We start from the raw sequence: 14,919 nt of genomic DNA, 5'->3' as shown, positions 1-14,919 counted from the left end.
AGAACGGTTTGGCTCGACGGTGGAAAAGCAGCTAATGTAGGAGCCTTGATGTTTGTGTTTTACTTGTTGATGTTTTAGGAGTATTTTAACTATTTTTAACTCGACACGTCACTCAGTTCAAGCCTGAAATCTGTAAACAAGGTAAATTCAGTTGAAATTGCTTGTGTAATTCTGGGAAAACAAAATAATGATTAACAATATGATCTTTTTGCAGTGCATGATTCACTTCCGACATTACAGTGATTGAGATTGTTTTGGCAACATTTTGGTCTTGCGGCTGCCAGTAAGCAAGGTTTATGCCAAAAAGTTTAAAGGGATAGTTCACCCATAAATAAAAATTCTTTCATTAATTACTCGCCCTCATGCCGTTCCAAACCCGTAAGACTTTCGTTCATCTTCAGAGCACAAATGAAGATCTTTTTGATGAAATCTGAGAGCTTCCTGTCCCTCCATTGACAGCTACACAACTATTACTTTGACGCTTTAAAAAGTTAATAAACAGATCCTAAAACTAATCCATATGAATTGAGCGGTTTAGTCACAATTTTCTAAAGAGACTCGATCGCTTTATATGATGAACAGATAAAATTTAGGCTTTAAATTCACATATAAAGTTTTTGAAGTGCCAGTGGTAGTTGCGTAACTGTCAATGGAGAGACAGAAAGTTCTCAGATTTCATCAAAAAAATCTTCATTTGTGTTCTGAAGATAAACGAAAGTCTTACAGGTTTGGAACGACATTAGGGTGAGTAATTCACAACATCATTTCTATTTTTGGGTGAACTAACCCTTGTTTGATGTTATTTGTATTTATATATTGGTTTATATTTAATTACATTAGGGATTGAATTTAATTGTTGAATGTGTTTTTTTAAGAACCCAAATCTAAGGGATTTATCAAACTCAGCAGGATTTATCACTCAGAAGAGGAGTGACAACCGTGTTTGTCTGCGGTGTGTATGTGGAGACAGTGAGTCACTCTTGTTGGAGCTCTGAAGCCCACTGGATCCCTTAAGGACCCTATGACTCAGCGAGGAAATGGCTGTGTTCAGCTCCCTGTTCTAGCGAGGGCAACTCCAAGGGCACTTCAGAAGCTCTCCGTCTCACAGAGAGAGATTCCTCCGAATACATCGCAAAGATTTATTCTGCAGATGCCTGGTTAAACCACCAGCCTGTGTTTCCTCAGCACAGACACTCTGTTAACCTCACGCCTTCCATGTGTTTGTCAGTAGATCGAACGCCAGAACAAATTAAACACTGCACTTTTGTTTTATTCCTGTTTTTACTGTCATTTATTCGACGGTACTTTGAAGGCCGCAGGATGTCCTCAAGGCACAAGCTCAATACGGCCTGTTCATCTCTCAGAAACCTTCCAGCATTCTTCAGGGTATTTGCTACTGATAGCCTCTTGAAGAATGAACTGTTCTCCTTGTGACGCTCTGCAAAAGGAGCCTCTGTTTCTGCAGCCCTATCTGTGGAATCGATTTTTTCCACCTCGTATTCTTTGGTTAAATAATTATCTTTAACGTGACAGTGGGATGATGTTTCGGCACTGAAGGCTGGCTCTGTTGGCCAGATCTAATGTGCGTCGAAAGACTGGGTCACTCAGCGTGAGCTCACCTCAGGCTGTGACAGCTGTGCTCTTCAAAACTGAGATTGGAAAGGAAAAAAACCTTGCAGAAAAGCCATGAACTTCAACTGTCTGTCAGTTCGTGGACATGTCGTTGTGGGTTAAAGGAGCACATTCTTTCCCATTGTGCTGCTTTTCTCATTCCCATAATTAAAGCTTGTCACCATTATCATCTCTCTCACTTTATTGTTCATAACGGGCCTGAAAAACATGACTAATAGAAGAGTGTCTCTGGCCTGAACCCATTAAGCACAGAGGTTGGAATCACGGTTATCTGTGAGGGGTAATATCCAGCTATATGAAAGCAAGGTCATAGCCATTGTCTCAATTGTCTTGCCTACTTCAAAGGATACCAAAGTAATGGTTGCCTGCTTGTAATGTTCTGGATAAACTTGAAAATCATTGTTGTTTTAGGAGCTGGAGAGAGTGACGTCTCTGCAGACCAACCTGCAGCTGGCCGCAGTCATCTGCACTAATGCACGAAGGTCAGAGAGCTATAAAATGCTATAAAAGGTTGAAAGTCAGGTTTAAAGGAATAGTACACTTAATAAATAAAAGCTATGTTATCATTTCTTACTCATATGTTGGTCCAAATTGACTTTCTTTCTATAGTGGAACTAAAAAAAAAGAGAACAATTGACTTGAATGGGGATTAAAGTTTACGAGTTTCAAAAAGGTCTATAAAAGTATCAAAAAAATTCTCCCATACGACCCATGCACTGTATTCTAAGGCTTCTGAAGTTGCGCGATGGCTTTGTGTGAGAAACAGATATGCAAGAGATTTACATCATTATTCACTCCAGTGAGCTGCTCTATCAGGGAGTTGATCTTGAGAACTGGTTCACCCAGAACAAATCTTTCAGACTGGTTCGGTGAAAGAATTTCCTCATGAATTTAACATCTTTACTTCCCTCACGAACTCTCAAAAATGTGCCAATGGACTCGATGTACGATCTTTTCGCCATCAGGCCTTAGTGATTATTGCAATCAATCATTATTCCGGCGCAGTTCAGTGCATGACAGGTTCTACTCGACCTAAAAAGCCTCGGCATCCATCAAACAATCTCGATGAACGCTTTATTTGCTGCTACGACCTACGTCTACTGACTAGCCAATAAAAATGCAACATGAAATGGCATATTGATCCACACAACATGCCGCTAAAACTTAAAACTACTTCCCTTAAGCTCTGCTAACTCCTAATTATCAGCGCATATAAAAACCACAATTGCCAAAGTGCGATTCATCTTGCTTTATTTGTTTACCACCAGCGCATGCTGATGGCGTTTTATTCTTCTATAAATGTAGATGTGCGTAGACACCATTAGAGCTAGAGATGATGCCAAGTTTTTTGGCGAATAACAACTTTCATTTCTCTCTTTCCACTCAAAAAGCTACAGTATCACATGACTTCAGAAGACACAAGTCTTATGGACTACTTTAAATGTAGTTTTATTTTGTCCTTTTGACACTTAAGTCCCCTACACATTGTAGTTGTTTAAAAAAGAACATTAACTTTTTTTTTTTTTTTATTCCTTGAAAGAAAGTAAGTCAAAACAGGTTTAAAACAACACAAGGGTATAAGTAAATGGTAAAAATTAATAAATTTTTTGGGCAAACTATTGCTTTAAGTTTTGATGAGCTGTAGAATCGGCGCAAATGCTGTAATTCTGCTTCCAGGCAGCTTCGTTCTGCTAAAGAAGGCTTTACCGAAGCCAGCCTTGGGCTGTTGGCCAATCAGAGACGCCGACAGCTGTTGACAGGATTGCTGAAGTCTTTGAGGACCATAAAGACTCTGGTAATCACTTCATCAACATTGTTAATGTCTAAACGGAGACTTTCTATTCTCTGCATGTTAATTTCCAGCTACCCAGTTTTACAGACACTCTGTCCATCTTCTTTTTGCTTTCCTTACAGCAAAGAACTGATGTTCGACTGAGTGAAATGCTAGAGGTAAGTTGGCACGAAAATCTGTCCAAATGTGCAATGCACAAACATTTTTGAAAGAGAACTCACAAACAACTAAGAAGGTATTAGATGCTTTGGTATAAGATTGTCTCTTACACCCTCTAATTGAAGTGTTTAGTCTGTTTATGTCCTCTAAATATACATTTCACATGAAATATTAACTTTATTCCATCGTTGTGAGGCTAATGATAGAAATCTAACATCATTCATTAAACTCTTAGCTCAGTTTTTCTATTCTGGCCCTGTAAAAATTGTCTAGATAAAGATATTCAGGTAAAATGGAGCATTTAATTTTACAGGAGGAGGACTATCCAGGCGCCATCCAGCTGTGTTTGGAATGCCAAAAGGCCGCCAGCACATTCAAGCACTACAACTGTATAAGGTGGGTGGAGAACCGCTGACAGGATTGGCGAGAGATCCAGATGCTGAGTTCCCTAAATGAATGACGTGCTTGAACTGATTACATTTGTAGCCATTCATTTAAGGGCACCTTGATTTATTTATGGAATATTGCAGTGTTTTAAATTAATTATCTGTGCACATCATTCATATTTTTTTTGTTAATTCACACTGTGCCCTCTAATCTTTAATCAAAAAACTTCCCCTCCCTCTTGCAACAACATCTCTTCTCTGATGATGTGTTTACTGGCGTGGGGGCGGGACAACCTGTCACTCACATGAGATCACAGCAACAGCAAATCCAATGATCCAATCAAATCCCGATGGACAAAATCAAGTCAATTTCTAGTTCAAGAAGCTGTTTTTCTTGAATAAATTCTGGAATATAGAAGAAAAATTATTTTTTAAGGATATTATTCTGCGTCGTGATGAACATTGCATTGCCGGGTTTGCCTACGCTGCCGTCACGTTCTTCATGCCGTCTGGAGATACGGAGCAAAGACTGTGCAGCGAGTTGTGTTGACAGAGTTTAGCGATTTGGAGAAGAGAAAACTTCAGAATAACGTAATTCATGAAGTTGTGTGTACGTCCAAGCACATGTGCACTTGTGCACATGTGCAGTAAAATTAATCTTATAATAAGATTACAGTATTTATACGCCAGTTTACTGCGATTGAAATTGCCGTACGCCACATAGTTTAATGCGAATTTGGTTACTACGATTATGTGCTTAATCGCATTAGTTTGATCGAAGTATTGCGTTTGTATGAGGTAAAGTTTTTAGTCTGTAGTCTGTGTTGAAGGAAATGGGGCTTAAGATGTGAAGATTAATCGGTGAGTATGATGGTGAGGAATAAATGCACCTGTTTGCTTTCCACTGATCGATATGTCACGACCCGCACTAATGGAATGTCTTTATCTCATAAGAAAGTGGCATGAGAGACAGGAAGGGTGCTGTCAGAGTAGATCCTTTCATACATATTTGCACACTCTTTTTCTTCTTCTTCTTCTTCTTCTTGCCTTCTTGTGACTCTGCAATGCTGCTCTGTTTGTAATTTGGCACAAGAAGTTTTTGCTATCTGATCAGCCTCCAGTCAGCCCGCTCTGCACTGATATCCATGCAAGTACATGGAAACCTGCCCAATGCGATTTTCCTTCTGTTGAAATTCCCTCCCTTTGAAGGAAGAATGGAATGAAAATTTAAATAAAAACATTATTATTATTTTTTTTTTTTACAAATGTTAAATGGGGGGAGGGAAAATTGGGATTGGGGATGTTACAGTCATCGTCATGCATTGCTGCATTTCAGTTGTTGATTGTAGAAAGGTAGATGGCCACAAAAGCCATGAAGCAATGAAGGAGATGTAATTTGAAAAAGGACAGTTTTCCCTGTCGGATTTTACACTCTCGCCTGTTACAATTAAATAGGGGTGGTATAGTATAGATACTTAGCCTGACGTCGTCATACTCAGATTCTAGTCAGAATATGAGTCTGATACTGCTCCATTGAGCTGTGATTATGGGGCGTATTTCAACCGAACCAGGAAAGAAAACGCCTCTGCACTCAAATGGATAGACCTACAACCAATCAGAGCTTTAATTAATGCGCTGTCGATATCTTCAATAAGAGACGCGATGGCGGAATCTACACATCTCAATTATCCAGCGGCAGCCATCTTTGTTGTAAACAAATTCAACCCAAGCGCTCTTTGGTGACGTGGATGATTACGTTACTGTTGATCATCTGTCCATCATCGTATAAAGCCCGCCCTGATAATATGATTGGTCCAAACAGCTCTGGTTCAGGCATAGTTGCTCCACAACGGAAAAAGTCCAGACCGAACTTCCCGACCTCAAATGTTGTGTGTAAGTTCGGCTGGCATCCAGGCTAATGGATACTATCCAGAAGGCACTGTCATTGCTGCAGCAGAAATGATAAGACCTGCAGCGGGAACATTTAACAGTCCAGGCTGTCTTGATAAAGGCATAACTGTGATATAAAAGAGCAGGAGACAAAGTGGAGCTGATTGGCCACTTGCTCTCTTTCCTCTACCCGTTTATGAAAGGATGCATATTGTGCTCTCATATGTTTGCGCATATCAACGGCATTTTAGGCTTGATGTACTGGGGTTTTAACACTCTGGCAGTTATGTAGTCTTCAGATTGTAGTAGCCATCTGTTTTGTCATGTTGTTTTTCCACCTTGTCTTCTGTTTTTCATGCAATTAGTCTCCAGCTAACAGTGAGGTAGGTGAAAATGGCTGTCTGTGGGAAGATTGACGTCAGCCTCTGCATTACTCACAAGTCAGGTTGAATGGTTCTTGAAATTTGGACAAAAGTGTGGCAGACAGAATTGAACATTTTTATAGATGAGGCACTAGTTTCAGATAATTAAAGAGGTCATTGCCTCACCTGTAAATTCTTAAAGGTCAGAGTTGGGTTTGGACAGATTATGGACCTGCTGGTAGATTATGTTTTTTTTTTTTGTATTATTCAGTATCCAAATGGTGATAGCATTGTGGTTTTCCCCGTTTCGATCCCTGCAGTGAAAAGTGATAAGATGTTTAATTAGATGCATTGAGATTCTGAGCTACGAGGCATTCGTGTGGGCAGATATCGACGTCTCTGTGGGGTAATGGTTCCTGAACCAGGACACAGGAGTTTTAGAAGAGACGTACCCAATGTCTACGAACACCTGCGGTCAATATAACGGAGTAAAATGTCACTTGGTTATTTTCTTTCTTTCTTTTAAAGTAAAACTTTATTCTCTAGCCGTTGAGATTGATATTTCAAGATATACTCAGATTTCAGATCTGGATGTCCTTGTTCCTTTTTAAATGCAAACGTTTTAACACACCTACAGAGAATGAGAATTGACAGGGTGTACCGTAAAGAAGATTACCCACAGATTTGTGAACGCAAGCAAATGGAAAATGACTCATATTGTCTGTGGGGAGTCTGTCAAAAGCTGGATTTCTGTTGTCAAAGTGCCTACTAACTGACCTTCAAACATTCAAAGCAGGTTTTTGTGGAAACAATCCTCATGTACAGTAGCACTCTCAGCTGAATTTTGAGAGTTAAAAAGGTGTCTCATCTTTTTTTTTTAAAGTACACTTACAGTACACTACCTTTGAAAGTTTGCTCTTTTAAAGGAAATTAATACTTAAATTTAATGCACACTTGCAGAACAAATCCAAAGTGACAGTAAAGACGTACAAATAATGTCTATTTCAAACAATTGCTAAATTTTAATATAAAAAATCCAGAAAAAAATCACTGTTTAAAGAAAGTTTTTTCGAGCACCAAATCGGCATAAGAATGATTTTTGAAGGATCATGTGACAGTGAAGACTAAAGTAATGATGCTGAAAATTCACAGGAATAAATAAAAAATGTAAATATTACTTTACATTTTCACTTACAACAGACCCCAGCAATTTGACCTGTAGTGTTATTTTTTTGTTTGCCACCCAAGCATAACTATTCATAATTTTAATAGTTTTGCCTTATCGTTTAACAACAACCTTCACATTGTGTCAGTGTAGATCGGACTGAAATGATTTTACTTAATTTTTAAATAAGTTGGCATGTCCTTCACATAACCAGAAACAACCATCATCATTAGATCTTCTGGTGTTTAGGAATAATAATATCTCTCTTATTTACTCACTGTAAAAATGTGTGCTAATTTCTGATGGTCCAATGGTGGACAGTCATATTTTGCATTCATCTGTCTGATGCTAGACAGTTGCAGAAGTTCAGAAAGAGTCCCTCTTTTTGGATGGAAAGTTTTACGTTCTGATAGTTTGATTTCCTACTGATGTCAAACTATCAAAGGAAATTTGGTTTCTCGTGATTTGACACCTTTAAAATCAAAGATGATGTCCGTCAGTTGCTTTCTTGGCATGAACTGCTGTATGTGCTGTTGCAACATGAAGAAATAGTGATTCACATGTTGCTTCATCTCAAAAACTTCTCCGTTGTGCAGACTGTTAAGCCTGTTTTGGATTTTGAGGATATCTTTGAAACTTCTTCGAATAATTGCTTTCTTTTCCTGCAGCTAGCCGTGGACTATATCTCAGCGCTTATTCTGCCAGTAATGGACACTTCAGTTGTCTGCTCACTCAGGTGCAAGAAAGCTGATTTAATTGCAAAGAGACGTAAGCTGCAAAAGTGCCCAGCGCTGTGGTTTTACAGCCCAGCACACTCAACTTTTACAAACACTGGCCACAAATCCAGCAACATCCCCTAATTTAATCACATCTAACACCACTGACCCTATGCTATTAGCACAGGATTTATGTTCAGAAACCGAAATATATATATTAAAAAAGTGTCTTGGTCTTTTCTCTCTGCTCTTTCTTCCCTAATGGCACGATAATGATATGAGACTGTTTGAATGGAAATGTTTTTATTGTGCGACGGATCCTGTCGTGAAAGCTCATTAAAATGTGATTTCGTGTGGCTTCCCTGAAGGAAACGGCGTGGCTCAGAGAAGTGCTGACGAACTGCGAGTCGGAAGTAATTGATCCGCTCGGCGTGATGCTGGGTTTTCTCTGAGGGCCCCCGGAGGAGATGGGGGACCCACGTCGAGTCAGAGCCCACTCTGATGGATGCAGGCACACTAAAGATAAAGAACTTCTTCTGCCTTCTCCCATCATCGCAATAACCCGTCCAGAACACTAGCACTCAACAGTATTTGTCAGAAGGAGTAACCTTCTTTATGAAAAGGTCACAACCTCGCCTGCTGGTTTTTTTGGCACGACACAAAAACAACGTTGCATATTAAGTAACCTTCTGCTTTTCCACGATTTTATTCATGCCAAGAACCGTGCATTATGGCAAAATGAGAGAGTTTATTGGAACAGTTTGCTGGAACACCTCTTTTTGCATTCAGAGCCTTCAAAGAGAAGGAAAAAGGATGAGGAAAAGGAAGAGGTAGATTAATTAAAGTTTTATGCATTCTGTCTAATCTTTCAACGGCACTGGCCCACAGGGGCCGGGCAATCCCTCATGTCAAGCCGAGTGAGCTTGTGAAATGAAATGCAGTTGTTCTTAATTGTCAGATCATGATTATGCGTGGCCACCGGCAGAGTTGCTGCTAATATTATGTTGCTGTAAGTCTCAGCTGGCATTGCAGCCAAAGGTTTGCTTTTCAGCACTGGCTCTTTTAGATTCTAATAGGATCAGATGGGTCTGTTTTTTTTCTCCAATTTTAGTTTTAGCTTTACTGGCGGTGCTTTAAAAGGGATAAATTTAGAAACGCACTGCTATTACAGCCATCAATGCAGCACTTGTGTAACAAATCCACTGTATTCAACGGTTACTGTCAGATTTCAGGTGGCCTTCTGTTAGCAATATGCACTAGCTTGAATGGTAAAAGCTGAAAGAACTAAACTACAGATATGAAGTCATGTATTTCCAGTGGAGAGTGGTACTGGTTTAAACTGAACATTTTAATTGGTAACACTTTATTTTGATGGTCCACATTAGACATTGTACTTTGCAACTACATGCCAACGAACTCTCATTAGAGTATTAGAAGACTGTCTGCTTAACATCTGCTTACACTTTATTTTGATGGTTCCCCAACTATGGAGCCCCTAAAGGAACATGGTGATGGGAGGGGAAAAAAATATTTTGATGCGTTTGTGTTTTTCCTGAGAAACTTTGCATTTGCTCACAAAACCTTTGCGTTACCTCGGCAAAAACAGTGTTCCCCTAAGAAACGAAGAACTCGAAACATTTGCAAGCGAGCGCAAAGGTTAGAGGAGGAACGCAAACATTTTGCAATTGAATGCAAAAGTAACGAATGAAGTTTATCGAGGGAACAAACATTTTCAAGAGAACGCAGAAGCATTGACTAATCAAAATCAAGTTTAACATTTAAACTTTTTTGGCTAGCCCTTATCAAACCTGAGCACGAGTTGAGAATTACTATTAAACTATTTCTATAAAATAAGCGCTTGGGAATAATATTGTCCGAAGCAATACTTACATTATGTAATTATTTATATTGATTAGTCCTAGAAAACCTATTATGCTTTTTTTTTTTTCAAGCATATTGGTATACATTTGTTTTGTCTGGATACATTCATACATTCATTAATTTTACATGATTGGTGTGTGGTTGACATGACCCGAAATCTGCCTTATTATTCATGGCTTTCGTAAGACTGGCTAGTCTTTTTTTCTTTTCCTCCCTCATTCAGACAACTCGCTGACTAGTTTAGCACATCCCTCTCTGCGCTAACAACACGCATCCGTCTTGTTCCATTTGCACATAATAAACAAGAAGCCATGTTCAGTAAAAATACATCCTTGCTTTTCAAATGTCAGGGCCTCCTTTTTCCACAGAGATGTCACGGTGCATGATGCTGGTTTCGTGTTGTTTAGTGCTCTCTCGCTCTGACGGCCCATTTCTCTGAGAAAGCGAGCTGCCTTTTCCTCCGACGTGTTGCTGTAATGATTTTGGTGGTTTTTTGTGTTGCTCTGCAAACAGAATACACTGGTCGTCTGTGCTGCCCAACAAACCAACATTGTTTTTCTTTTGTTTAACCGTTTCTATTGTCATCCTTGTCTTTTTTTTTCCCTCAGTGAGTTAAATTCCAAACTGCAAGACACTCTGGAGCAAATCGAGGTATGTGACTTTTAAAAATAAAATAGATTTTAAATTTTTTTGTCTTTAGGCTCAGGAGAAACTGAGAATCTATACTGACCTTCTTCTTCATTAAATCAGACATTCAGTCTCAGATCACCCTATTCCCTTCAGAAACTCTCACACACCCTTGACAGATTTAACAACAGCAGTTGCCCTGATGTAGTGCCTCAACATTATATGAATTAAACAGATCGGAAGGAACACTTGACCATGCGTTTGTACGTCTAACAGTGGCACCCAGGGTGTCAGTCTGCCAGCATTCGGTCTCTCCGGCCCCAAGGCAGATGGACTGTGTTTTATTAAATAAATTGCTGGCTTTCAGGACTTGGAAGCTGCATTGAAGCCCATACGACACGATCACGCATAGCCACAAACAAACACACACACACACTATTTCCCCAGCAGTGCTGTTTATGGCATCTTCTGTATTATTCAGAGATTTCTCTGTGGCAAATGTAATTGGATGGCATCCAGCCTCGCATACAACTCCTTTACTCATTGACTTGCTCTCTTTTCCCCCTCTTCTTTCATGTTTCTCTCTTAATATCTGTATCTCACTCTTTCTTTTCCCTTCCTCCCCGTCTTTTTATCTCATTTGCTGTCTCATCACGCGCATTAGCGAATAGCACGGCGCCTGTGCCAACGGAGAGCGCTGCCACCAAAATTACAATGATTCATGTCACTTTTCTATTTCTGTAGCAGAGCAAGTTCCCAACTCATTAAGGACGTGAATGCTTATCTTTTGAGCTCAAAATGAAGCTGTGCCTTCAGTATCATCAGTGATTTAAACCACAGATTGTCACGGCCCTCATTCATTTGTGGTGATTGTTCGGTTTAGCACCTTAAAATGAGGATTTCAAGTACTTTTGCCTTTCATATGCACTGTAATTAAGCCACTGAACTCTCTGTGCTGATCTTGCTGATGTCATGCTCATCCGTGCAGGAACAGCTCGATGTGGCGCTGTCCAAAACCTGCAAGCACTTCGAGGTTTCTCACTACACCAAAGTTCAACTGGCATACAAGCTTCTGGGCAAGACGCAGGTGAGTCATTGTCGCTAGGGCTCTCACGACCGTGACATTTTGGCTGGTGCTGAATTGTCATTCAAATAGCTGTCATTAGTTAGTTATTTGTTTTGTTCATGTCACTTGCACATAGCGTAGGCTTAATACACATACACCTTATGCAGAAGTTATTTAATCACGTTGATCCTGGAGTCAAACAGCAAAATATATGATTTTCGTTGTGAACAACATAATAATAATAATGATAACAATAAACTCATTTTATACTTTAGTCCACTTTCTATTCCCACCAATTTTTTTTGGTTTGATTGGTTTCGTTTTAGATTTAAAGGTAGAGAAGGTCAGAATTGTCTAAAAAAACTTTTATTCAAATTTGTTTAAACTGTCTTTATATACCACTACATAATTAAAATGCAAGTACTCTGAAATAGAGAGTATAAAACAACTGAGTGACTCTAGTGTATTTAATCTTCAATAAACACAGCTCATTAATTCCATTCACTCCCACCTAAAAACGGGTGCGCGGCTGCGCGCACGTGGGCAGAGCCAGTAATAGCGGCGGTAGTCATGGCGACGGAGAGTGACAGTCGCGCAAGCCAATCACTTGTTTCGTCCCGAATGGAATTAATGAGCTTTGTTTTTTGAAGATTAAATACACTATAGTCACTCAATTTTTATACTCTCTTTTTCAAAGTACTTACATTTTAATTATGTATTGGTATATAAAGACAGATTAAGCCAATTTGAAAAAAAGTTCTTTAGACAATTCTTACCTACACAACCTTTAATTTAGTTTGTCTTTGCTTTACTTTTGTTTAGTTTTTATGCAGTATTCTAATTAATTTTATGCAATAGTTTAATTTTTAGTTTTATAGTTTTATATAGTTATAATTTATAGTTTTTTTTTTGTTGTTTTTTCAGTATTACACAATAGTAATATTTCTGACCTTCATTCTTGAATTCACTTTACTGGGATTCAACCTGAACTAGCCAAAACAATTTGCCATATAAATATTAAAATAAGACAAAAGTGAAACTCTTTGCGTTTAATGTGACATTTAACAGACTGTACTTTTCTGAGAATGGCATGAAAACCCGTAGATTTTGCACATGCACCCCAGAGATGTTTGTACTTTGTTAATTTATTTGAAGTGCTTTTAATGACATTTCTATATTCATGTAAAAAAACAACATTTAAGTGCACAATAATCACAATTATTACAAATATTTGCATTTAGATTAAATAATCGTCACCATTTTATCCAGTGTTTCTTGACTCGATCGCCCCCTGCACTTCACTTTTCTCCTTTTTCTTCTCAAAATGGGAAGATGATTCATACCTTGCATAGGATTTGCCAGAAGGAAAGTGCACTCTATTGTATCCCACTTTTCTGTTCCAGAATGAAGCAAAGCTGTGATTTAAAAGCAGATTCCAGGAAAAAAATATATCTCATTGTTGGTTTTATTATAAGTCGACTCCTGCATCTGCTTTGGTGCCTTCCCCGTCCCCTTATAAAACTCCTGCAGGTTGAACTCTCCTGCTGTTGTTGATCTGCCATTGATCCACAGGATTAAAGATCCACTTTAAAAAAAATAGAATTAGACATGCACGATTGCACTTGTTTGTGAGACGCCTGGATAAAGGGAAAAATAAGAGCAGTCTGGAAATAAATAAAAAATATTGTTGAGATGGAGATCTCCAAGCATCAGCTCTTGCTGTCAAGAGTTGTCAAAAACCTGAAATTCTACCTTTGAGTTTGTACAATTGTTGATTGTTTTTAATTAATGGTATATGTGTGGTTCTGATATGATAGGACTAGTTTTCTCTGAGGAGAATGTGCTTTGTGATTTAATTCCCATCTGCATTCTCACACAACCTCAGAAAATAACGTATGGAGTCAATGACCTACTGTTTTTCAGGGGTCCTCAGAGAAATATTTTTTCAGATTGCGGTATATTATTATTTTTTTACAGTGTATCTCCTCATTTATTTTGACCTTGAAATCTGTAACTAAAGCAAAATTGTTGTGCTTCCTGCCTGGACTGGTGCACCGTTATATGGATTTAGACCTTTTTGCCAACATTCGGGTTAAATAACAATTGGTGGTTCGAAAACTGCTGGCGTCCCATCCGTCATTAAAATAATATGAAATCCTTAAAGTGAGTCTGATCATGGACTGCTCAGAGTGGCCATTACAGCACAACTGTTTTAATAATAATAATGATAAGAAATGTTTCTTGAGCAGCAAATCAGCATATTATAATTATTTCTGAAGGATCATGTGACACTGAAGACTAGAGAAATGATGCTGAAAATTCAGCTTTGATCACAGGAATACATTATTTTCAAATACTGTTTAAAATGTACATTAATTAATATAAGTTTTTTTTTATATTAAACTCTTGTTTGCAATCAATTTACCAACTCAAATGTCATTTGGCAAATGAATCCTATCCAAATAGTGTGTCTGTGGGCATCTCTTTGTGTGTTGTATAAGTATGCAAGTATTTGTGTCCTGAGACGTCCCCGGTCTCATCCGAAACAGCCTTCCTCGTGTCACTTTGATCACCACAGCCTCTCGGGAAGAAGATGGCAGCTGCGCTGTTTATTCATTCCTACGTTCATTCACACACACACACGCGCGCGCCTCTAAGAACTTAATTTATTTGCGGTCTGCAGTCCAGGCTGTGGCCGTTTCATCAGAGGTTACCGTTTAAGCCGATCAACCCGCAATTACTGAAGGACTGACTTCAAGATGTGTGATTCATACGTCTCCCTTGAAATGAAGTCTGATTTCAAGAGTCGGCCCTCTGGAGACCCCCTGAGAGAGTCGTACTGTGGTTGAAGAGATTATTAGGAGATTCATGACACTTGAATGGGATACATGATGAAATCCACGCAGAGAGTATTTATGAAAAACCAGCTTAACCGCCACAACAAATAATTGATCAAATTAAAATCAATTTAAAAAATCATTATCAACAACTAAGTATAGTACAGAGTATCAGATTCATATGCTTTGACAGATTTAGATAAAAAAAACAAATTTATAATGCATTATACATAAAGCTTTTAACTAGTGTTACCAAAACTTTTTTTTATCTTTTCGTTTTTGTTTGAATCTTTTAATCAAATTTGATTATCAAACCACTTGTAACCCTAGGCTTAATCTTTCTGATAATCTTTTTCCCTGCTTTGTGTAACTTGGTGTATTGACGTTTTCCTCAGTAGCTCTTTCT

At 38.6% G+C, this 14,919-nt stretch overlaps 1 protein-coding gene across 2 annotated transcripts in view; it reads left to right on the top strand.

The window, feature by feature from the left end:
* vps50 (VPS50 subunit of EARP/GARPII complex) overlaps positions 1-14,919 on the top strand; it is a 122,962-nt gene that overhangs the window by 23,214 nt on the left and 84,829 nt on the right. For both annotated transcript variants that reach the window (XM_079591911.1, XM_079591910.1), the window contains exons 6-11: positions 2,044-2,114; positions 3,310-3,427; positions 3,547-3,582; positions 3,897-3,979; positions 10,592-10,634; positions 11,599-11,697. In XM_079591911.1, coding sequence (XP_079448037.1) covers positions 2,044-2,114; positions 3,310-3,427; positions 3,547-3,582; positions 3,897-3,979; positions 10,592-10,634; positions 11,599-11,697 — 450 coding nt within the window. The remainder of the gene's footprint in view (positions 1-2,043; positions 2,115-3,309; positions 3,428-3,546; positions 3,583-3,896; positions 3,980-10,591; positions 10,635-11,598; positions 11,698-14,919) is intronic.

This window comes from Phoxinus phoxinus (genome assembly GCF_949152265.1).
Source record: "Phoxinus phoxinus genome assembly, chromosome: 19".
Taxonomy (NCBI): Eukaryota; Metazoa; Chordata; class Actinopteri; order Cypriniformes; family Leuciscidae; genus Phoxinus; species Phoxinus phoxinus.
The sequence above is the reverse complement of the archived record's forward strand: the minus strand, read 5'-3'. Positions and strand labels throughout refer to the sequence as shown.